This window comes from Eretmochelys imbricata, chromosome 22 (assembly GCF_965152235.1).
Source record: "Eretmochelys imbricata isolate rEreImb1 chromosome 22, rEreImb1.hap1, whole genome shotgun sequence".
NCBI lineage: Eukaryota > Metazoa > Chordata > Testudines > Cheloniidae > Eretmochelys > Eretmochelys imbricata.
In genome coordinates, this window is record NC_135593.1 from 19353639 (window position 1) to 19378046 (window position 24408).

Genomic DNA, 24408 nt, shown 5'->3' on the forward strand with positions numbered 1-24408 from the left:
TTCGCTCCTCTCCAAGTTGTATTGCTCTTATCCTGTCAAGGTCGCCTCTGCCAAGTTCAAAGACCGCTGCACAAACAAGTCTATTTGTTATCAGGTTAGGGTGCTAAATGGCGTACTAGAGAGCTAGGAAACAGAGCTTTCAGCCAGCAGAAAACTCGGCATGGGCAGCCCTGAGCCAGGTTTTCCCCCGGGCCTCTCCCCCACCCCTTTCCATGCACCTCTGCAGTGGCTCCCTCCTCCCAAGCATGTGCCAAGGTCGTAGGGCGGGTGTTGTGCTGCAATAGACTAGGGCGATACCAGCTGGAGGGCTGAGGGAGAGGTGTCTCTGGCTGGAGTAGATGAAGGCTGGGGTGGAGTTAATTACAACCACGCTCTTTAAAGGTGTGGTAGGGGCCTCTACACAGCTGTGCCTGTGCTATGTGGTACTTGGCGTGGACCACCTCTCCCTGTGTTACTTGGCGGCTCCCCAGGCAGCTGGCTGGCACCTGGGGATGTGTTAACGTTGGGTAACTGCGGGTTGGCTGTCACTATTGACTTTTACATTTATTTTATAACAGCAATGCCTTCCCAAGTGCTATTTCAGCACCCTGCTCTCACCGAAGTCTGCTGATTGGATGGCTGAGAGAGCCATTTCTTTGGGAATCAAGCAGAATCGGGGCCCCCTTTTTTTCTCGTGGTTTATTTCTTTCCCTCTCATTTCCTACCGTTGTCTTTTTTTCCCCTCCCAGCCCTTCTGCCAGCTAGATGACTGTCCTCTGAGCTCTTCCTGGCTGGTTCTGTGCTGCCCATGCATGGCTTTCCACGTAGGAGAGCTCTTGCATCAAAGACTTAGCTTGCTGACCATCCACTCGAAGCCCCGGGGCTTATCGAGAGACAGCCTGCATCAGAATCGCTCATTCCGGGTCTGAGGGCTGCATGGTGCTGTTGTCCTGAGTGGCCATGCATGTGCATCATGGACGACTGTGATACGGCTGGCTGTGCGAAAGCTCTCGAATGGCCGGTCTGTGGCTCCCTGGCTCTTGTTCACCCACCCACCACTGGCACAAGGAGCCTTTTCTTCTGCCTCCAACTGCCCCAGCATGCCGCTGCCTTGTGCTCTGCTCCCCCCAGCGACCCCCGCTGCTGCTACTGCGGAAATCAGTTGGCTGGGGCCTGCTATGGACTTGCGTCTGCCTCCTCCTTTCTTCCCTGGGTCAAAGCGCGGCATGCCCAAACCCTGGCCTCCTGGACTCAAGGCTGCTCTCAAGTGTCTGGTGAAGTGGCTGCTGGCAGCACCAGGGGAAAGGGGAAACTCATGGTGATGCATAAAACCAGCCATGTCCTGTGAGGCATAGAACAGGCGAAGCCTGATTGTCTGCCTAGAAACCGGTGTCCTTGCAGAGCCCCTGGTGACTCCCACAGCAGTTGGTTTAGTGTGGTGTGTTTGTGCTCTTCTCCAAGGGCCTGCTTCTCTCCTTGCTCCCACCACTGTCAGTCGGGAAGTCATGGTCCTGTGTGGAGCTGGCAGAAGAGAACCGCGCCCGCTGGTGCTCCCAGCGCAGTGAGAAGACCATTTGCCTGTGCTGTTGAAACTCCTACGTTTCTTGTTGAGCTGATCTCCCATGGACATTGACCGCCAGGGAGAAATCCAGAGGGGAGTGTTGGCTCCACATCTTCCATTGCCCTGATTAGAGCCACATGGAGCTCTGACGACTACTGAAAAGCAGCTTTTGGGGAGTAAAACTTGCTAAAGTCCTAGATTTTGCCCAAGAGGAGAGTGATTCATAGGGGATGAGATGCTGCAATAGAAAGGCCCAGGAAACTAAGCTGGAGGGAAAAGGGAGTCTACTCCAAGGGTTTGATTGTCTCTCTTCTTCCATCTAGTTCCACCTTTGCCATCCTGTCTCTCCTGTGCTGAGCTCACTCCGTCAAGTGCCTTGCGATCCTTTTGTGATGAAAGGCCTGCTGGGCTGGGAGGTTGAACAACGGGTTTGAGCAGTCGAGACCCCTTAAAAAGTACAGTGTGTGTGTGTGTGTGAGAGAGAGAGGGGAAGGGGGATAGGATGGGATGGTCAGGGCAGCCAGAGCAGAAGTCTGATGGAGTGTTACCCTAGGCTGTCCTCTCTCCTTGAGGTAAGTCAAATAATAATACCCTAGGCTATCTGCCTCTCCCTGGATAGCTTCAGTCTCCCGAGGGGCTGTGTCCAGCACCCATCACTCTGGTATCAAAGTGCTTTGGAAGTATGCTTTCCGGGCTGTTTTCTCTGACCTCGTGTTAAGGAGAGTGATGCTGAGTTCCATCTGGGGAAGTAAATGGTTCCTTTATTCCCGTGACGGCTTGTGGCCTGCTGGTTCCATGGGGTTGTAGGGGCCCCTTATCTGGGTTTCTTTCAGCTGTGGTGCTTATTGCTGGCTCAGTAAGAGGCTCCGTGCCCTGCTTTGGCAGAGGACTCCCTCACCCCAGCCGTTGCTAATTACATTTGAAAAATCAATTAAAAGCCTGATTAAATGCCAGTGTCTTGCAGTCTACCCTGGGGTTAGCCCCCCTCCAGCTCAGGTGGGGTCTTGGGGCACTGGGCAGAGAGCACCCTGCCAGCTATTCAGGTGCATCTTGGTCTGATACACGTTCCTTTGTCATGGCAATAATCGAAGCAGTCAGCTCACTCCTCCCCGCAGCCCTGCCAGCAGCTTTGGCCATGCAGGGAGCATTGCAAAGCCCTGAAAAATCCCCGTCCCTAATGGAAAAGCAGATGGTTCCTGGGTGCTAGAGGCATTGCCGTGCTACTGTAATCCCACAAGCCACCGACCAGTGCCTGCTTTTGCCACATCCCTCTTTCTTTCAATCCTCACTCGGTGGGCCCATTCATTTCTTGAAGGGGATGGGTGAAGAAGCTCTGCACTGGTGCCGTATGTGCTGGACAAGCCCCGGCAATTAGACGAGCGAAAGGACAGCAAACAATTACTCTGGCAGGAGGAGAACGAGCGCTAAGCTCATTAAGGGGTTGGGAGGTCATCTGCCCTGTTGCAGCCGGAGAAGGGGACATTTCAGTTGCTGGTGACATTGTGACAATCGGGACTCTGTCTCGGGAAATTTTTCTGTTTCCCTTAGGTGAGGGGAGCCCATTGTAGAGTCCGACCATGCTGGCCACGCTGATGACTGCGCTGTTTTTCATGGTGAGAGCGTTTGGACAGGTGAGTCCAGGCTGGGCTTTTGGGCTTGCTTGGTGTAATGAGGTTTTATTTCTAGGGAGCTTGTTATTCTGTTAATTCAGTGTGTGTGGCTATATTATGGACACTGGGAACTAGTCGGGGACTCTGGTTCTTGTTGGCTCGGAACTACCCCAGCCTCTGGCAACCAGCGGAGCCTCCTGCCAGCCACGGCTGACCCCGGAATGGTGGGGTTCGTGGCCAGGGTTTCTAAGGCAGATGGCGCTGGCTGTGAAGCACAGAGCTGGTGCTGTCTGGGACACGCCGCACGCTTGGGGACGCCTGCTATTCCCTAGGCTCCATTAATCTCTCTCAATGAAACGTATGGGTGTTTTCCCCCCTTTTTCAAATTCCAGTGGTGTAGCTGGAGAGAACATGATGTACGGGAAGGTCGTAGAAAGCAGCTGCGGGATCCTCTCCAGCGCAGTGGCTTTAGGCACCAAAGCAAGTCTTCCACGGTGTTGGCTTAAAGTGGATTTGGGTGTTTATCATCCTTTGTGATGGCTCTGCCAAGCAGTGCTGTCCTTTTTCACTGGGGCACACACTGGAGCCAGCGTGAGTCCTGGGCTACGTGCTGGAGATGCATGCTGCTGCTTCTGCAAATCTGAATAATGGGGACAGAGCTCATGGGGCTGAGGGGAAGACTGCCGATTCCCACCCTTCCCTTGTCCGGGGCTATGGCTCTGCCTCGTGTGGGGTCCCCCAGCTCAAATCTGTGTTATCTACTTTGCAGTCAAGCTTCTCAGCTGCCCTCTGGTGAGGGGAACCAGCGGAGGCTGAAAATACACTAATTTCTCTTCCCTCAGACTGTGTCAATTTCCAAGCCCGTTATGTAATTATTGGACCTACTGACTCTTTTTAAGGAAACACCGCTACTGGGGGAGGAGGAAATCTAGCTGCACTGACCCTACGTCCCTCTTCTGTAGACCCTTCTCTAGCACCAGCCATCCATGGATCTCCAAGTGCTTTTCAAATGTTAATGAATTCAGCCTTGTGATGCCCCGAGGAGGCAGGTGTTGTCCCTATGGTGGGCAAAGGGAAGGGAAGTGACTTTCCCAAGGCCATGCACGGAGCTACTGGCAGACAAGCTCCCTCTCCATGTATTGTGAGCTGCCCAGGAGCGACCCCGGAGGAGATAAAGGGGGCAGGAGCTCTCTCTGCATTTTCCCCTTTGAGAGCGTTTCCTGTGAGCAGACTACACCTGGCAAGAAGCTCCCGCCACTTCTGCCATCCCCACCCTTGGGCCTTGCGGAACGTCCCGATGCCACATGGCAAACCTCAGCCATCCCGCTGAGCTGTGAATGTGAGCCTGTGGCACTGGGCTTGCTGTCGAGTCCCCATCTTCTCCTCGTAAGCTGCTGCCTGTGACCTCGTAACCATCTCCCCAGCAGCCGATTGTGATGTCACAAAGGGAAGATTGTGTCCGAACCAGGGCATGGGCATAAGCAGCAGGCACAAGGGTTTGCAAACGTTAAGGCCTCGCAAATAGGTTTGGGGGTCTTAACCTAATCCCAAATGGGCCACAAAACTGCCCCCGGCCCTGGGCTGGCATCTGAATAACACCTGGCATCTGCACTGCTGCGTTCCTTCATGTTACGAATTATACTGTAAAGGTAACTGTCTTCTTGCTCGTCCTACTTCTCCAGGCCCCCTCCGCAAGTTGCTGAGCCTGCATCACTGCCGTATCTAACTAGCCAGAGAAAGGAAGGCCCAGTGGTCAAAGTGCTAGCCTGGGGCTTGGGGTCCGTTCCCTGCTCTGCCCCAGACTTCTTGTGTGAGCGTGGGAAAGTCCCTTAGTCTCCCTGGGCCTCAGTTCCCATGTGTACAGTGGGGTACTGGCCTGGCCCTGCCCGCCCCCAGGCATGTGGCAAGGATGTCACAGGACCTAAGGGAGATGAAGGAGCTGTGCACACAGGAGAGCACGGTGCAAACATAAGCACTGGCTCTTGCTGGTCTCCCTGGAAGTGGGCAGCAGGTCTGTGTACAGACGAGTCTCTCTCTCTAACCTGCATTGCCTTTCTCCACAACCTAGCTCAGAACCAGCCTGTTCCATGAGGAGCCGCTGCCCTATCTCGTGTACCAGCCCCTGCCATGGCAGGTCCAGTATGTGACCCAGAGCCGCCGGGACAGTGGGGTACGTGTCGCTCTCCTTGTCTCCTTTTGTAGTCATTGGCGCTTTAGACTGGGAGGGGCCAACTGCCCACAGCTAGAGGCATGGCAGCGTGATGCTGCATGGCCACAAGCCAAGCAACCCAGCACCCGAGGGTGGGCTCGTGTGCAGTGTCTCGTGAGAGGGATGTGGCCGTGTTGCCAAGTGGGTAGGGCACTGGAGTAGGTGTTGAAAGACTCCTGCCACTGACCTGCTTGGTGTCTTTGGGCCAGTCACGCCCCCTCCTGTGCCTCCATTTCCCCTCTCACCCTGTGTCTGTTTTGTCTGTGTCGATTGTCAGCTCCAGGGGGCAGGGACTGTCTCTCATGATGTCTCTGTGCAGAGCCCACCGGGATGGGCTCCTGATCTGGAATGCTGTGTCCAGTTCTGGAGCCCACCGTCTGAGAAGGATGCTGATAAACTGAAGAGGGTTCGGGAAGAGCCACAGGAAGGATTAGAAAACCTGCCTGATAGCGATAGACTCAAGGAGCTCAATCGGATTAGCTTCACAAAGAGAGGTTAAAGGGTGACCAGAGGGCAGTTTGTCCGTATCTCCATGGGGAATATATATATATGATAATGGGCTCTTCAGTCTAGCAGAGGAAAGTGGAACACAATCCAAAGGCTGAAGGTTGAAGCTAGGCAGATTCAGAATGGAAATACAACGTGCATTTTTAACAGTGAGAGTAATTAACCATTGGACAATTTCCCAAGGGCAAAGGTGGATTCTCTGTCTCTGACCATTTTAAAATCACGACTGGATGCTTTACTAAAAGATCTGCTCTGGGAATTATTTGGGGGAAGTTCCCTGGCCTGTGCTAAACAGGAGGTCAGCCTAGATGGTCACAATGGCCCTTCTGGGCTTGGAGCCTATGGGATGTTGAATCTTAGAGGACCCTCCATGCATTGCCACAACACACAATGATAGGAAGTCCAGTCATGCAGGCTAGCTGGGCCCAGTGTTGCAAATCCAGCGGTCGCTCTGTGTTTCCTCATGGGTGCTGCAGACCCAGAACAATGACTAGTTCCCTCCTGTTTGGTTAGTGAGGAAATGCCCGGCACTTCTAACCTGCTCAGACCTTTCCTGGAGCACAGCTGGGGAGTCGCCTCCATGCTCTTTTATTATCTGTAGCCAGTCGTCTGCGTGTTTCTGGGTAGCGAGCCATGAGACAGGGCGAGCCGGGGATGTTCAGCAGCCAAAGAACAGAATTGTATCTTGACAGTGCTGGCCAATGCCACTTGCAGCATCCCTGCTAGTGCAGGCGCAGGAAGGGAAATGTGGGTCTCAGGAGGCAAAGGCCAGGCTTTGAATTGTTAGTGAACGTACACCTTAACACACAGCTGTGACTCTGGAGAACCGGCCCCGGGTCACTCCCCATATCTCCTGGCTCCACTGACACAAGCAGGTGCCTGTTCCTCTTAGTCCTGCAGGGTAGTGAGCTGGAATTCCTTGCTCCGTCTCCAGCCAACTGGTTCAGCGTTCCAGCTGCAGACTCTGCATTGCTGCTGATAACACAGTGATTAGTAGAACTTATTACTGAGTTGTGGTAGTGCCTAGGGACCCCAACCCAGGCCATGGTTCCGTTGTGCAAGGCGCTGTACAAGTAGAGAAACAGAGGCGCTCTCTTCCCTAAAGAGTTTACAGTCTAAATAGACCTGGCAGACAGCGCAGTGGAAAATATAGAACATAAAGGCCAAGTGACCCAAGTGAGAGTTTGCAAACCCCATCTTAATGCTACGATTTGTTTATTTTATTTTTGGGATAGGGTTTTGTTGGGAAGGGTTTAGCGAGACAGAGGCAAGGAAGGCAGAGGGGACATTTGAGGGAGGGTGTTTAAGGACCGAGAAGAAGGCAAACCTGTATGGGACAGAGAGAATCCAGCTGGCAGTCAGGTCCTAGGGGAATTTGCGGAGGTGAAACCATCTGTGAACTTTCAGACTGAACAGTGTGGGTCTGGACTCTTGGAGAGAATAAAAGTGGAACTCCACAAAAGAGCCGTTCGAGGGAGGTGTGTGAATGTATGTGATAGGGAATAATTCAGGTGAAGACGTGAACATAATTCTCTGCCTCTGCCTGGAGAAGGAAAAAATGCAAGAGCACAATAACCCAACAGTGACTCAAGCTACACAGCAAGAGGGTCCCTGCTTACAAGCTACATCCAACCCCACTTCCTTCTGAGTCTCCAACCAACTTTATCCAATCCCAGCTGACAAGTCTTTTGAACTTGGCGACACAACGTGGTCCAGAAAAGTAGTGACCTCATGCAGTAATTGGAGTTTTCCCAAACTCCATGCACTTTCCCTTTCCTTCCCTCAATTCCTTGTCCTTCATAGAAATGTGGGGCTGGAAGGGACCTCGAGAGGTCATGTAGTCCAGGCCCCTGCACTGAGGCAGGACCAGTACAGCTAGACCATCCCTGACAGGTGTTTGTCCAGCCTGTTCTTAAAAACCTCCAATGATGGGGATTCCGCGTCCTGCCTTGGAAGCCTGTTCCAGAGCTTAACTAGCCTTAGAGTTAGAAAGGGTTTTCCTAATATTTAACCTAAATCTCCCTTGCTGCAGATTAAGCCCATTACCTCTACCTTCAGTGGAGATGGAGATCAACTGATCCCCGTCCTCCTTAGAACAGCCCTTACCCTGTTGGAAGATGTTCTCAGGCCCCCCTCAGTCTTCCTTTCTCAAAACTAAACATGCCCCATTTTTTAACCTTTCTTCATAGGTCAGGTTTTCTAACCCTTTGATCACTTCTTCTGTTCTCTTCGAGACTCCAGTTTGTTCACATCCTTCTTAAAGTATGGAGCCCAGAACTGGACCCAGTACTCCAGCTGAGGCCTCACCAGCGCGGAGTAGAGTGGGACAGTTACCTCCCGTGTCTTAAATATGACGCTCCTGTTAACACACCCTCATCGGCAAACATGCCGAGGGTACTAAGTAGCGTTGTACCGGCCAGAATGACCACGGTTGATGGTGTTGCACCAGGTGTTGTGTAGTGAAGTTCTCAGGTCTGTCTCAATCCAGAAGATTCACAATCTGTGGGCTGGCCCTGCGGGATGTCGATGGAAAGCTTGAGAGCACGATGTGTGGGGGTGTTTTTGCTGTCCTGGTGACATGGCTGAAGAGCTTCCAGTGCCACTTTTGAGTAAACTGAGCAACTGAAGGAAGCCAGATCTTTGTGACTTTTTGCACAAAGTCAAACAACTTTATGCTCAGGATTTGGTGCTGCAGCACCTGTGCAGTGCCTCTAGCTGCTCCAAGTCTGCCTCTAAGAGGGTGCAGGTTTCCAGGTGGAAACTGGAACTAGGAGTGACCTTCCTGGAAGACAGTCACCTTTCTCTCCTCCAGCCTCCACTACCTTTGGGCCTAGCACCATCCCCTCTCCCCTTACACTCTTCCTTGCCACTCCTGTGCAGAAATACTAGGGTAGGGCATGAAGTGGTTCTCAGTCCCCTGTAGCTAAAGAAGCAGATCTCCAGCTCCGCTCCATGGTCGCCCATGCCACGACTCCCCGGTGGCAGCACCGCACTCAAGGCTGCCTCTCTTCTCTCGCTGGCCAATGGACTTGGTGCTGCGTGCTCAGCCAGCGGCTGCTTTGAGCACAGATCGCTTCCATAATGGTTGTGACTGGCTAAGGTATTTAATAGTAGCTGAGCAGCTGCACCTTGGCTGAATATCCCAGACCTTGTGGAAGTCCAGGGCCCTTTCTGTAGGCCAAGGGACGGCAATAAACCATTGACCTCCATATTCCAGAGGCCTGGGAGAGTTCCCTCAGCAGCATCCTATTTGTTACTATTTTATTTATTAGAACTAAGGATCTTCCATGCCTGAAATGTGAAAAATAACTAGTATTGGGGGACTACTTGGCCAGGTTTCCTGGACTCTAGGTTAGACAGCTGTGGAACGTCTGACTCTTGCATGTGGGATCAGGTGACCATGCTGGTAATGATACAAATGGGCATATTTTTATTTTTAATGAAAAAGCGGGGTGTGTTTGTTAATTAAATAATCTGCTCTAAACAAAGTCTGTGGGGGAGAGATTCTTTTTCTCCAAAGGGCAAAGAAGAGCATCACTAAAGGGACAGCACCAGGTAGAAAGGTTTGGGGGGTTTTAAGTACGGCTTTTCCTTTGCATGGAAGCATCCCCCTGCAGAGCTTGCATCCTAGGCACTGCAGCATCCTGCGAGGGCGTGAGCGGTAGGCAATGAAACTGACCAGGCTAGTTTCACTGTCTTCTTTCATCTGAACTGCATGCTCAGGCATTAATGAGGCTAGCTAGTGCAAATTTAATCTCCTGAGCTGTCAGGGAAACAAATTAAAGAAATCTTGTTTTCAAAAACTTGATTTTTTTTTTTCTTTTTTTGTAACAGGAGCCTTTTCTGTAACTCTGCCTTCCAAGTGCTCTCACAAATATTAATTACTGGAAGCGTTACTCCATGGTGCCCCTCTACGGGGACCACTATACTATAGTCAGGGTCTCAGAGTCACTGTGAGCAATGGAGAGTTAAAAGCACATTGAAACCAGCCCTGCCTCCTTTTAGCTGCCTTGGCAGGGACCATCCTCACGGGCTCTTGTTGGGGTCAGGACTAACTCTCTCCCTATTTCCGTTTTGTTTATTTCCAGAAAGGTGAGAGCTCTCGGCACGGCAGCATCTACTCGCGGAAAGGTGAGTGCGCAGCATGCCTCTGACGTGAGGAGGAGGGATCGGGGACCCGCTGAGATGTTAACTGGAACAAGACTGGGTTTGTGGGAGGGATTCGCACCCCCGAGCAGCGCTGCTCCGACTCAGCAGAGCCGGCACACTCCATTTTTAATTAATTTTTAATCATTTCTGTGCTGATTAGAATGTACCGCCAGCCAGAGCATCTGGGAGTGTGTACAGGATCCCAGGCAGGATGGCGGCTGTATTAATTATAGCTGGCAGCATCAATAGCCAGATGCCCACCCCGTGTACCCTTTTGGAGCCTCGCTGCTCTGACCCACTGTCCAGCTGGTGCAGAGCTCTGTGCTGTGCAGCAGGTCTGTAATGTGCTTGTTTCTGCAAGCAAATCCCTCTCCTCCTGCAAACCCACCCAGCTGACTTTAGAATGGACAGAGGTGGGTGTCAGAAGGTCCCTCTTTCCCAGGGTCTCATCCTCTTCCCTCCTCGCCTGGCAGGAGCCACTTTGAAATGTCCTCAAATTCTGCTGCCTCTAATGAAGTCAAGTGCTCAGCAAATAGGATTTGTCCACATCTATTCTCAGCGCAGCTCAGGCTGTAATCGGATGAAGGCCGGCGCACTGCCACTCTCTGCAGCGGAGGCTGGAACGTGCCGCTGAGCTGTGCGCTGAGTCAAGGGGGATTGGAGGCTGCTGCTGAGGAGGACGGAGTGTCCTGTTCTGGACAGGAACTTTGGCAGGGAATCCAGTGTGGTGACTCCTCCGGTCTGGAGTCCCTGTGGGCCACTGAGCTGAATTCCAGCTTCTCATGGGCATCCTTCAGGAAAGCCACATGCAGCAGAGCAGACGATGCTTCTTGCCACGGTCGTGGGTGCCCTTTCCCTACCCCTTCCAAAGCCCCCTGCAGGGGATTCCACAGCAGGATCTGGTGCTCAGCAGGTATGGGCCGTGTGGCTTTGTGCTCCTGACCAGATCATCAATGCTCCAGCGTGGAGCTGGAACAGAAGTTTTAGACGTGCTGCTGTGACTTGCAAGTGTTTTGGAGCCAGTGTCTCTTGCTGCTTTCTGGCAGGGGCCTTGACAAGCCATTGGGAACTTAGGGGCTTCATCGTTCAGCTCTTGTCTGAGCAGCTCCTGTTTTTCCAATGGCCAGCCCTTTGAAATCGAGATAGACTGTTAACATTTCCCTGTTGCTAACCCTCTAAGAAGCACTTCCAAGTGTGCCTTGTGGATGTCCGATTTTTTCCAAGGCTCTTTGGCATCTGCACAAGAAAGATGCACCGACTTAACTCAATCTGTTTGGAAACTTAGTTGGTTAAACCAGGCTAACGCCTGTCGGGTTAGCTCGTACAGATTCGACTGGGCTGCACTGACCTGAGTCTCTCCTAACTGCATTTCAGTGTCCATACAAAGGACTTGCACCCGTTTAATTAAATTAGTTTCTAAACTGGTTTTAGTTACATGGGTGCAAACGTTGTAGTTCAAATGAGGCCTAAGTAGCTAGCACCTCCCGTTGTCCCTCCTCTCCAGGCTGGTATCCGGTAGAATAGGACTCGCGTGTCTGAAAAAGGGCTACAGTGTAATGACATGGTCTGATGTAAGCACCTGAGCATTCTCACCTGTGTGAGCTGCCGGTCATCTCTGTCCCGAACGTCCAGCATAGTTACACAGATCACCAGGTCCCTGTGTGACTGCCATAAAATTAACGTGTAACAATCCAGGATGCCATGCTCCATTCCATTCCAATCCTATTCCTGGCTCTCCACTGACTCCTCCTGTGGCCGTGGGTGAGTCACTTCCCCTCTGTGTGCCTCAGTTTCCTGCTCTGAAATGGAGCTGGTAATCCTGACCTACCTCCCAGGGTGTCATGCAGGGCAATTGATTCTTTGAAGGTGGAAAGTGCTAAATGTTCTCCATAGTTCCGTATGGGGGCACTGTGACGGAAGAGGGGCAGTGTAGCCTTGTGGTCAGAGGTGCCAAGTGCAGGGATCCACACTTACCAACCAGGTGGTTTTTGCTGCATCTGTTTGTTGTTCTGTAGCCTGCAGTGATGGACAGTGAAAACCACAAAGGCCTAAGTGACTTTCACCCTAACAGGAATATTTTGGCTGCTTCCCAACTGAGAACTGGACTTGTGGGGTTACAGCAATGCAGCGTTATCGATAGGGTCAGTATCTGCTCAGTCCCGCAGAGATCCTTTGGCTGGTGTATTTCTTTAAGAGCTGACAACAATCCACACGGAGATGGGGCTTATTCCTGGTTTACTGCTGCATGTTCCCCGCACTTCCAACTGCCTCCATGGCCTCTGGCGTTCGATAGTGCCGAGAACAGGATTTATGGCAGATGGGGCCCGTTGTGAGCAGGCAGGCAGGAGCTGATTCCCAATGTGGGCTGTTTTATGTGTCTCTTACTTTGCAGTTTCTTTTAGGATGTGAATAAACATGGGTTCAGGTGACACAGCTGAGTTGATACAGCAGCATCTGGCACGGGGCTGTTGGAGCACCGCTAGGGGAGTGCTTAGCTGTGACACGTTGGCTTAAAAGAACGCTGCTGGGCTGCTTTGGTTCAGCTTCTGTTGAATTTCACAATACCTCCCTAATGCGACATTAAGCATCGGGCAGGGAGTGCTCCCATTTATCAGCATGAGCGCTTCATTCCTGTACAGTGCCCTGCTTCCTTTTACTCTTCTCTGTGTGCGCCAGCGGGTGAGCATCCCGCTCTGTGATTAAACACGGGGAGGGCTTTGGGGAGCACAGCTGTCTAAATAGTGGGATTAGTGTTGGCAGAGAGCGAGGGAGGGTTCTCCCTTCTGTATCACTTGCCCGCTCCACTGCTTCTCTGACCTGGATGTTGTCCATACAGACCCGAGCTGAGTGGTTGTGTGCCATTTCTGGGGCCCTTGGGGGAACTGCACAGTGCATTTGGAACAAGTCTATGGTGTAGACGCCTGAAAAATAGGCAGAGAACGGCAAACTCATTGAACTTGTGGCCTGTGCTGAGAGCCTGGATTTTGTCCTTGGTAGCACCTGGCTATTTATTTTTAGTCAGTAATGAAAAAGGGTTTTTCCCCACCTCTGGAGCAGGGACTTGGATGATGGCCTCTCTGTAGAATATATGGCAGACGGGCTGATTTGACCAAAGGACTCAAAGGCAGATTCTCCTCCGCTTACCCCAGTACCTGGGTGACAGCTGACAAGTCCTGCAGGCACGGCTCCAACCCCCAGCTACGATGGGTTCAAATGACCCCTCTCCATTGCTGGGCACAGCTAGCTTTGTGGCTTTCTTTCATTTCTACGCACAGGGTGCAGAAAAAAACAGGTCTCTTGCTAAAATGGGGCAAACCTCGAGGAGCTTTCTACCCCAGAGAGGGCAGGGTGCTCCCTGAGAGTTGTAGTGAGATCTTCATCCAGAGTGCGGGCTCTGTTTAGTGTGAGTAACAGGGTCTGCGCTCCTCTGTGCTCTGGAGGGATGTGAAACGTGCAGGACCGTGACTGTCTTGGGCACCTCGTCTCCTTCATGGCAACAGTGGTTGCTTGGCCTCATGTTCTGGGTTATCCCCCCCAGCCCAGGAAGTGGGGAGTACTTGGGGCGGCAACCAGTCTGGGATCTCTTGATCTCTGAGGCCCTCACCCAGGAAGTGACACAACTCGTGCAGTGTGTCAAGAGCTTCCCTGGGTTCCGCAGTCCCGGGGCGTGCAACCTTCTTGGCATAGCTGCGTTTTTCATCACGTGAAACAAACTCTCTAGGCCTGCTGAGTCCCTCGCCTTGGAAGTGCCCTGTACAACTCCATAGAGCCCAGGTGATTAATTACCAGATGCTGCATGGACTTGTGAAGCAGCTGTGTGTAATATAGCAAACAGGGCCTGCAAGATTAGAATAGCACAGGGTACCCAGAACCTCGCCTAGTATCTCTGGGTTTAACTGCCCCTGGGAGTAACCTTCCCATCTCCTCTAGCTGCTGGAGGCGGGGGTGAGCTCTGTTGAGCATGCTGGGTGTGTTACACCTTGGAAATCTAGTGGTTTAACATCGTTGCAGCAAAAGGATTCCCTCCCTTCCTCTGGCTGCCTCTGAGATGCAGGAGCAGCACAAAGCTGCTTGCAATGTAAGTGGTGATGTGGCTGTAGATGAGCAAGAGGGCTCTGAAGCCAGGCTCAGCCACTGGGGTACAAATACACCAAGCAAGACAGCGTTCCATAGCAGATGAGGGGTCTTGAATGCCAACTATTAATATGCTGCCTTGGTGGAGAGGCTGTGTGGCTCAGGGGCCTGGCAATAGGCTAGTCGCAGCCTGGCGCCTTGTTCAAATCCAGACTAGGTTGGTGGTGATTAGAAGCGATTACCTGGTGATGGCTGTTCCGTGGCCTGCATGTAAGGAGGTTTGTGGTTCTTGGTTCAGTCCAGTGAACAGTTCCTGGTGCTGCAGTAGGTGTAAGTGACCCCCTTGTGCTGGTCTCGGTGGAGATAAGAATGCCCATAGTGGGTCAGACCAGTGGTCCATCTTGCCTAGTATCCTGTCTTCTGACAGTGGCCGGTGCCAGATTCTTCAGAGGAAGCAAACAGAACTGGACAATTATCAAGTGATCGATCTCCTGTTGTGCAGTCCCAGCTTTTAATGGTGGAGATTTCGGGTTGCTCGGACAATGGGGTTTCATGCCTGGCCATCTTGGCTAATAGCTATTGATGGACTTATTCTCGATGAATGTATCTAGTTCTTTTTCTGAACCCAGTTATACCTTTGGCCTTCACAAAATCCCCTGGCAATGAGTTCCACAGGTTGACTGTGTGTTGTGTGAAGAAGTATTTCCTTCTGTTTGTTTTAAACCTGCTGCCTATTAATTTCATTGGGTGACCCCTGGTTCTTGTGTTATGTGCATAGGTAAATAACACGTCCCTCTTCACTTTCGCCCCCCAGTCATGATTTTCCAGACCTCTGTCAGTCATTTCACCCTTTCGTCAGCTCTTTTTTTTCTAAACTGAACAGTCCCGGTCTTTTTAATCTCTCTTCACACGGAAGCTGTTTCATACCCTTAGTCATTTTTGTTGCCCTTCCTTGTACTTTTCCCAATTTTAATGTGTCTTTTATGAGATGGGGCGACCAGAACTGCACGCAGTATTTAAGGTGTGGGCTTACCATGAATTTACAGAGTGGCATTATAATATTTTCTGTCTTATCTATCCCTTTCCTAATGCTATCTAACGTTCTGTTTGCTTTTTTGACTGCCGCTGCACACTGAGTGGATGTTTTCAGAGAACTATCCACAGTGACTCCAAGATCTTTCTTGAGTGGCAACAACTAATTTAGATCCCATCATTTTGTATGTATATTTGGGATTATGTTTTCCATTACTTTTCAGTTATCTGCCATTTTGTTGCCCAGTGGAGTGAGATCCCTTTGTAACTCCTCAGAGTCGGCTTTGAACTTAACTGTCTTGAGTAATTTAGTATTGTCTGAAAATTTTACCACCTTGCTGTTTACCCCTTTTTCCAACTCCTTCATGAATATGTTGAACAGCACACGTCCCAGTACAAATCCTTGGGACACCCCACTATTTGCCACTTGCCACTGTGAAAACTGATTGATCATTCCTACCCTTTGTATCCTGTCTTTGAACCAGTTACGGATCCAGGAGAGGACCTTCCCTCTTTTCCCACGACAGCTTACTTTGCTTAAGAGCCTTTGGTGTGAGACCTTGTCGGAGGCTTCCTGATGTGAAGAGAAGTGCTAAGGATTCAATGGGCCATGGAGGCCTTTGCTGTCTGATCTGTGGTTAAATAAGGGGTATGAGTCTCTCCAGGGTCATCGACCCAGCTACTCTCCCCAGGGCTAAATTCACAGTTAAAAAGAGAGAACTGGGGTTTCCTTCCAGTTGTGTTTAGTGCTGAGTTCCCTGAACGCTGAACTCTGTGAGGAACTCCCACCGGAAGCAATTCCCATCCTTGTCGTCCATTCGGGACTCCCCAGCGCACTCTAACGAGACCACCTACGGGGTGGGGGAAGTGGGGATAGGTCTGGTTAAGAACCCTAGGTCAGCCCTGGTTGGGCAGGTTTTGTTCTGCAGAAATGTGACAGCCTGTTCGTGTTAGCCTGGAGAGACGAGGAGCAGATTAAGGATGTCGTATGGACGGGTGGCAGATAAGAGCCCTGCATCCATTATTGTGCGGGAGCGGAGGCCTGTGAGTTGTCAGCATAAGCGGGGGCTTATGTAAGAGTGCAACAGAATTCCCAGCTCCGAGCTCTGCCCATCACTCGGGGGCAGGAGGCTGGAGCAAGTCTTGGCAATGGCCCACTAGAGCCTTTGGCCTTGCGGCTGCTCCGTTACGGTCAGTTCTGTTTGGCAGCGACTGACCATTGCCACCTGCGGTCAGTCTTGCAGGCCCCGGTGGACAAGCACCTACGTGCCAGAAGACCCCCTGGCTGATGGCACGAACTGGGTCCCGTGGTGGTGGTAAGGCAGAGGCTGGCCTGGGCCACGTACACTGAATTCCCACTCGTCCCTAGGAGTGGTCAGCGGTGATTTGCTGGCAGGGCTCTGCTGTCCCTGCCGTGTGGATCTAGAGCTCAGTCTGCAGGGCTGTTGCTGGCGCCTTTCACCAGCACGCGTTCAGACTGTTGGATTCATCGTGTTGCTTGCCTGTCTCCCCAGGTAACATGATTCCTGATTCGAGCAGCAAGAGCCAGTGCTTGTGTGACCCGACCGAGCGGGCTGCCGTCACGATCCAGACTCACTACAGGAAATACCAGCAGCACAAGCATGAGAAGAAATAGACGTGGCCGGGATCCCTGTCTTATGTGTTGGGTTGGTTTTCCTTGAGAACAAGAAGTTTTTCCGTCACTGTTGTGGTGGCTCCCTGAATCCACACTCGCCTGCTGTCTGCTCCCTTCTTCTTAGTGCTCCCTGTGTGCAGAGATTTAGAGACATGTCCGTGTTTGTCAGGGTGTCTACGTTGGCCTTCAGTTGCAAGCCTTGTGGCAAGCCCATCCCCGCATGCCATAGCCCCTGCCGGGGGTCTGGGCAGGGCGCAGGGAGATCAAGTGTTTGACTGGGTGGGAATTGGAGTCCAGAGACTGACATGGAGCCCAGCTTTGAGACCTGCAGGCCCAAATCTCAGATTTGTGGGTGCTAACTGGGGCTCCAGCACTCTCACGCCACCTTCAGTGCTGGAGTGTCCAAGTGCCCATCGGTTGGATGTACGTTTTTGCACACGGCTCTTTTCCCATCTTTCTGGCCTCTTGCACCCAAGGAGGTGGGTGGGAGGGAGCAGAGGGGCCACATCTGGCATCTCTAAGTGTCTGGGCTTGTCTGAAATTGGCATAGGGCAGGACACCCCTCCCTCAGTGCAGTGCCGAACTAGGTTCACTGTGGCATCTGGAATCAGAGTAGCAGCCGTGTTAGTCTGTATCCGCCAAAAGAAAAAGAGTACTAGTGGCACCTTAGATAATAGTTTCTAAGGTGCCACAAGTACTCCTTCTTTTCCTTTTGTAGATCTGGAATGAATCCCTCCATGGTGAAGCTGAGCTCTTGGGCCAGCTCCACCGTCTGGCCATGTGACCGCGGTTGAGTGGGCAGGAGGCAGCAGTCCTATGTCCACATAGTAACTAACCCAGCGTGCCAGGGCATGTTTCTGCCTGCTCCAGAGCCCTCGTGGGAGCAGGTCTGAGTCCTGGAGCCGCAGCAGGGGCCAGTGCTGACTCTTAGAGAGCTAGGTACTTCTAGCAGGACAAAAGCTAGAGAGAGGGGCCAGGTTACTTGGGGGAAGGGGGAGCTGGCAGCAGGGGCTGTAGGGTTTGTGGTAAGCTGGGAGGGGTCGTGGGGTCACGGGAGTAGGTTGAGCAGCTGGGAGAGGCATAGAAAGGAGGTGCTTGCAAATGTGTGGATGCTGACCACCACCCCTGCATTTAACTTGATGCACGGTTGATGGATCTTCCCTGTCTCCTTTCTCCTGTCCCTTCTGTTTTGTCACCCTAACCTAGTAGTCGTTCCCTCTGCTAATCGCTCCTGCCCGATGGGGCTAGTCACACCGCTGTCCTCTAGCTAGGCCACAGTTGTCCATGACATACGGCCAGGTAAGATACCCACTGTTTGCCTCGAGGAGTTTACAGTGTCCTCGGCATTAGGCCAGAGCAGTGCACGCAATAGACTGGGGGGGATGTGGTGATGAGCTCTCACATTTATATATGGCTAGTGGCATGTGCTTCCAGGAGGTGGGGGTGGAGTTGCTAAGTCCCTGTCTCTCTGAGGGTTTTGTAAGAGGACTGTTTTTGAGGGGGGGGGGAAGGGGGAATCTATGGGGAGCAGGGTAAAGGTGTCAAGCTCTGGGATGTGTATCTGCATTGGGTAACCCAGGAAGTGCAGTGAGAACGTCATTGAGGGGTCAGGATGGATTGGCTGGTTACATTAGAACAAATGTAAGGGAATTTTATACGCTGGTGCATTGCAACCCTCCAACAGCTGTAAGTGGGAGAGACTTTGCCCTGGTGGGGTGGTGGGGTGCGGGGGGACCTATGAATCGTCTTGTGCACAAGAGATTGCTAGTGTTGAACTATATTGCTCTGCCCCCTTGAGAAGGGTTCTCAGCTGCCTCCTTGCTGTAGCTGACAGTGATTCTGTGCAGTGCCCACAATGGACTCGGGCCCTTGAACCTCCTTGAGAGCGCCTGGTCCCGCATCTCTAGCCTGCCCTCCCCCCCCCCGCCCCGTGCCCCCGTTGCAGGCTGACCTAGCTCCCTCCCACGTGGCCATGAATGCTGCTGCATCCCCAGCTGCGTGCTTGTTAATCAATGCTTGTAAAGTGCTTTAAATATGTAAAGCCCAATGTCAATGCTCAGTGAGGGGGTTACTGTCTCTGGGTTCTCTCCTCTCCCCAGTAGTTCTGCGCCCTCTTTTCCTGTATCTGCCTCTTGAACTCTGATCCCCTACGTACTCGTTCCAAGCCATGGCCTAGTGACAGCTTGTTGGCCCTCTATTATTGCACAGCTGGTTCCAGCTCTTCTGCGCAGAGGGTTGTTAAACAAGAGCCAGTGAAAGCCTCATAGTTCTTGTTGCTTGTATTGTGAAGGCACTGTGCCAGGATCAGGGCCTCTTGTACTGGGTGCGGCAGAGACACCAGGTAAAGGGGACACTGGCTTCACGTCCTTTTAAACTTTGATTTTTCACTCAATCGTTTCTTGCACCTCCCATGTTTTAGGGCAGGTGAAACAATAGGGAGTTAAAGGTTGGCCAGTTTGACTTGAATTCCTTTCGGCAACTTTCTCCTCCCCTGAAATGCTGGTTTGTAATTTCCTACAATGATATGCCTGTTATAGCAACAATAAATGAGGCTGGACTAGGGCTGATCTATTTCCCCATCTTTCTGTAGTGGTGGAAATCGAGCCAGATTGGATAAAGCTGTGCAATAGCATGGCCTGTAGTTGCATGGGAAAGTACAGTGGAGAATTTGTGTTAGAATGTAGGATTGAGATTTGTACCAGCTACATGATAATAAAGAAGTGACAATCTAGTCTTCTGCCTTTTCGTTATTTTGCCAACCCACTTGGTCAAACAGCAGAGAGTATTCTTGGCTCTTTCATTTGCGATTCTGGGTTGAAATTTCAGACCTCAGAGGAACATGTGGTCACAGACTACAGCACTGTGCCGATGCCAGGGGTGTTTACAGGGCTCTCCCTTTAGGACTTACTTATGTCTCTGCCTTGTTTCAGACTGTTCAATCGTCGTAGAAATGTTTTTAAAAATTGTGAAACCGTGCTAGTGAAATGTTAGTTTGCTTGTAAACATTCTTGCCTTGGTCTAATGGGGAGAACCAGAAGATGACTAGAAACATGCAGGTGACTGGTCTCAGTGTAAAATCTAACCAGCACCCAGGCTGAAATGAATGTGATTTGAAGTATGATAATCCATTCTGATAACTGAGGGGCTTCTCAGTAAGGATCGGGCACAACCTTTCTGTCTCGCTGTAGCCCATAGGGGCTGTGGGTGGTTCTTACAGAACTTGCTGCTCGGCAAACATTGCCGCGATGGCGGTCTACCAGGATGCGAAAACGTAACTTGTCCCGGTGGTTAGAGCATGGCACTGGTAGGCAGCAGGCCTGTAATCTGTGTCTTACCACGTGCACCTGTGTTCATTTGTGCGCCCCCCCGCCTCAGTTTCCCTACTTCTGTAAAGTGCTTTGAGATCAGTAAATAAAGCATAGACAAAGTGCTAGTCCTAAAAAGATGGCTCTCAGCACAGTGAGGGGTATACGAAGAGCCTGTGGCTGCCGTCTTTCGATAACTCAGGGTGAAGACCAACCTGCTCAAACTCCTGGCGTTCGCTGATGGTGAACTTGGCTCCCTGCTGCTGCTGATGTTAAAGGCAGAGGAGCTGGCAACTGCTGTGGGCATCTGTTTTTGGAAACCAGGTATTTATCTATACCAGTTGGATGCATGGTCTGAGCACCCCTCCTATGGTACAGCAGAACTCAAACCCTTCACTGAGCAGCAAGAGAGCAAGTAGGGTGGGAAGGTGGCAGGCAGTGGGTTTGCAGGTGGAGAATGCTGCCCTGAGTGTCTCTGTAGAGCAGCAAAGTCAAACCCAACACCTGACTGGGTGGAGACGAGCGAGACATCCCTCCAGCCCCAAAACAGAAAAGGAAACAGCACCCATCACTTCTACAAAGCTGCTGTGCCATAGCCTCCTGCCTGCTCTTGGGCATGCTGCTAGAACTGTGCATTCAGTTACTGGAGAATTGCTGTTCCCATTCCCAGCAGGGTACAGAGGAGGAAATGGTATTTGCCTCCACTGCGTCAGCCCTTCTCTTTACAGACCTGGTGCTTCTGATGGTATTTCCAACCGAGGTGCTTGCTCTGGTATTTTCATGAAGCCTGGCCTGCCCACCCCCCCCTTGCTGGCAAGAACAGAGTTCCTGGGAGGAGCTGTGTGTTATGTTAGTACAGCGTTAGCTAGGACCCCCTTTTCTAATGAGGGATCAGCTTTCTTCTGGTCAGTGCTCTCCCTTCTTTATGGAGGGCAGCAATCCCGCACTGCCTCTGGAATCCCCTTAGTCTGACTTCTTGTGGACCGTCTCCCATTCTCCATCCACAGAATGAGCATTCCTTAGGTGGGCGTCTACCCTAGGGCTCTTTCGACCCACAGGGGCATCCCACAGACTTTTGCCCTGTGTCTGTCCCATCCTTTGTAGAGCACACTGTGGCCTTTTCCCCAACCAGCACCTCACAGTCTGATGGTCTCTGCTCCCTGTTAGCTATTAAGTCCTCCGGCATCCACCTCCTCTCGGCCCCCAACTGGGGGTTTGCTCCATCTTTTCCTTTGGTTTGCCTTGTATAGGCCCCCTTTGCTCCTTCACCCCTTTCTCCAGCATTTCCCACCTGGGCCGCACGTTCTGGGTTCGTTGGTATTTGTCTAGGGTTTTTTCTCTGCCCTGGCATTTCCAATCTGGGCCTCACGTTTTTGGCTTGTGGGTCTGAGTCCTGTACTGACCCCTCTGTGTCTTACCATCCATTGAGGTTCCCTCCAGTGCGCGGCTCTTCATAACCTTAAAGGGAATGGGTTCCAATCAGTCCCCACAACCCCGGGATGGGGGGCCTCTACCTCCTGCACAACTCTACTGGGATGATGCCGCTGGAAAAGGCTTTCCTCCCCGTGTATACGCTCCATTCCTAGAGCATGTACCCGTCCCAAAACCACCGTGATGTAACCAGCCTGCTCTGCAAGAGTGAGTAACTGGCCTCTGAAGAAACAACCCCATCTCTGGTTGTCAGCCCACCCTTACTGGAACAGTTTTTACTCCCTTCTGAGAGCTTTCCATCACCCCAGTCTAGCCACAACATTCCCCCAGACCACGTTTCATATATGAGCTGTCCCACTTGATGCCTTTTCCCCTGCGCTGCTAGCAGGTTATATCGTGTCTGACCAAGTGGCCTTCCTTTCTTCCTGTCTCACGCCTGCAGGTCATACTGCTTGTGTTGGACAAGCTGCTTTTCTTTGCAAATCTTGGAATGCTTCTTGGCCAGTTTTGACGTTGCCTCCATTGTCTCTGGTTGGTGTCTCCAGACCCTCGTGGTCTCTGGAAGGCTCTGCGTAATATCACAGCATCCAGGACTGCTTCCACATCTTGCCTCAGCCAGCAGGTGGCCCAGTCAGTCCCAATCTGTGCAAATGCTCTGGGCCTTACCCCAGATGTCCACCTGGCTGCCCTATATTTTTGCCAGTATCTTTTGGCCGACATAAACCTACATGGTTCAATATAGCAGCATTTAACACCTCAGAGTTCTTGGCCTGCTCTTTGCTCAATGCCAGGTAAGCACTTGGGCTTCTCCCGACAGGTAAGGGCTAACGACATGCCCACAAACCTTTACCCCAGCTCACGCCAGCAGCAGTTCTTTTGAAAGTCAGTACAAAGGCACTGGGATCCTCCCCGGGCCCGGGCCCAGCCCCCCTCCCCAGTGCAGGACTTGTCAGATTCTGTAATACCTGCTGTTGTACGTGGGTCTGTTCCTTCAGGAACTCCGGAAGTAAGTGCCTGCTGTTTCTTTGCCTGCCATCCCACTGGGGCTTGGTGCTCTGCCTGCCTTTTCTTTCCAGGTTCAGCCTCTCCTCACACAGGCTGCCTCTCAAGCTTTCCTGGCTCTGTCTGGCAGATGGATCCCGGCCAAGCCCCCACGTGTGAAGCGGCTCTCCCTTCTGCTCCTGCCAGCCTGCTCCTCCTCTAGACAAACCCAGTCCCCTGTGTGCTCGAAGCGGTTGGTGGGCGGCTCCCAAAAGGCTCTCTTTACAGCTGCTAGCAGCGCCCATCCCAAGGCAGAATTTAAAATACAGTTGCAATGTTGTACATAGGAACCAAGATCCGTTGTTCTGTGTATAGAATTTAAACAGTTAATCTATGTTTCAGAGCAAAACTGCCCTTGGAAAATTAGGTTCTACAGAATGTCCTTACGCATTCAATAGATTTTAGTCTATGTAGAAAATCTCTCCCAATTAACTGTAGCTGGGATTTAAAAAAAAAACCCAGCTCTTCTCCTGTACTGTAATGCTCTCAGGTCACCCACGCATCTTTTTCTTTCTGATGAGGAACATGTTACGTTAGGCATCTCATTCACCGTGTAGCCAGCTGCGGGTCGAGAGAAAGGAAAGGGTTGCGAGAGTCCAACTCCTTACTCTGGAAGAGCAGCTGTGTCTGCGGGGAGAGCCGTGCACAGCACGGATATGGAGGCCAGAACAGCTCCGGACTTCACACGCTGCACCTCCTCTAGCGTCAAATGAGAACTACAGCAGAACCTCAGAAGTGGGAGTTGTCGGTAACACTGACCAAGACGTTATGGACTTCAGCCACTTCAGCAAGGCTTCTGGCCCTTGGGAGCACCATGGCTCGGGGCTTTAGACCTGGGGGGAGCGCTGGGGCTCCAGCCCTGTGTGGGGCTCCCCACAGCTCCACTCCTGGTTTCAGCTGCGGGGGGCGGGAAGCTCTGGGGTTTGGGGCTTTGGCTATGGGGGGAGTGCTGGGGCTGAAACTGGCGCACCCCAAGTCTAGGCCCCTCCTGGGGGGCTGAAGCCCTGCCCCGCTTCCCCCCCCAGTTGAAGCCCTGAGTACCAGGGCTAAAGCCTCAAGGCAGTGAAGTATTTGCTCTGTGTGTGTGTGTGTCTTTGAGGTTCTCCTGGACCCAGTTTGGAGCCGTTCCTACATGGAATCCTCTTGAAGTCATAGGATGCTGCCCTGGCACATGCCCTTCCAGGACTGGGACCATAGCCAGGCTGCACAGCCTCCTACATATCTCGCAGCCTCCTTGCACCTCACTGCACTGCCACTGGTTTCTTCCTCAGTGAGTATGCCCAGCCGCCTCGGAGCCACTGGGGCACTGCCTCTGCCTGCAGACAGCCGACGTGCCTGCTCCCTGCCCTGCTGCGGGCTCACAGCTACTACCGAGAAGCAAGACAAAAGGTAGGCAAGAAAGCGTATGCCCTCGCAATTCCTAGTGCCCCCAGCTGGCCTGACACTTGCCCTCTGGGGTGGGGGAGAGGCTCCTGCTGATCTGTGATGGATTGGCTTGTGTCTCTCCATTCCCTGCTTCCCTGCAGGCTTAGTGGCCTGGCTAAAGCTTTACAGCCATGGTTTTTAGGCAGACGTGCAAACTGCCACGAGCTACTGAAAAGCTAAGAGCACTAAACCCTTCTCTCAGCTGTTTGAGCTCTTCTCCCAACCCGGTCCACTCCTAGTGCAATCCTGAGGCTTGAATCAAATGGAAAACTCCAACGTATAAACATAACTTTTATTGCACACGGCGCTGGGTTTTTTCATAGAAAAAGGTATTAACACATAAGCATTTGCAAATCAAAGCAACTCCTGTTGTTTTCAGAACAGTAAACAGCATGCAATGTCTTTGAGAATTTGCTTTTCAAAACCACCAATAATATCAGGGGGAAAAA

The 24408-nt window shown here is 51.9% G+C and overlaps 1 protein-coding gene across 4 annotated transcripts; it reads left to right on the top strand.

Annotated features, from left to right (window-relative positions):
- The first annotated feature begins 45 nt into the window (after positions 1 to 45).
- Positions 46 to 24329, top strand: LOC144278592 (uncharacterized). Of its 4 annotated transcripts, none has more exons than XR_013348609.1 (5): positions 46 to 3171; positions 5219 to 5320; positions 9955 to 9997; positions 16636 to 17696; positions 23056 to 23426. XR_013348609.1 is itself a non-coding variant. In XM_077839969.1 (5 exons), exons 1-4 carry the CDS (start codon positions 3118 to 3120, stop codon positions 16755 to 16757), a joined length of 321 nt encoding a protein of 106 aa, XP_077696095.1. In that variant the 5' UTR covers positions 46 to 3117; the 3' UTR covers positions 16758 to 16788; positions 17476 to 17728. The 4 variants fall into 4 exon arrangements, 3 of the variants coding, with proteins under 3 accessions (XP_077696095.1, XP_077696096.1, XP_077696094.1); XM_077839969.1 differs by lacking the exon at positions 23056 to 23426 and having other exon boundaries at positions 16636 to 16788; positions 17476 to 17728; XM_077839970.1 differs by lacking the exons at positions 16636 to 17696; positions 23056 to 23426 and adding an exon at positions 23806 to 24329.
- The last annotated feature ends 79 nt before the right edge of the window (positions 24330 to 24408 follow it).

Bases quoted from the DNA above. Each gene is read 5' to 3' on its own strand.
- LOC144278592 (XM_077839970.1), top strand. From the start codon at position 3,118: ATGCTGGCCACGCTGATGACTGCGCTGTTTTTCATGGTGAGAGCGTTT. The intron at 3,172-5,218 runs GTGAGTCCAGGC...TCCACAACCTAG, and splicing joins TGGTGAGAGCGTTTGGACAG to CTCAGAACCAGCCTGTTCCA. The intron at 9,998-23,805 runs GTGAGTGCGCAG...TTTCTTCCTCAG, and splicing joins CAGCATCTACTCGCGGAAAG to TGAGTATGCCCAGCCGCCTC.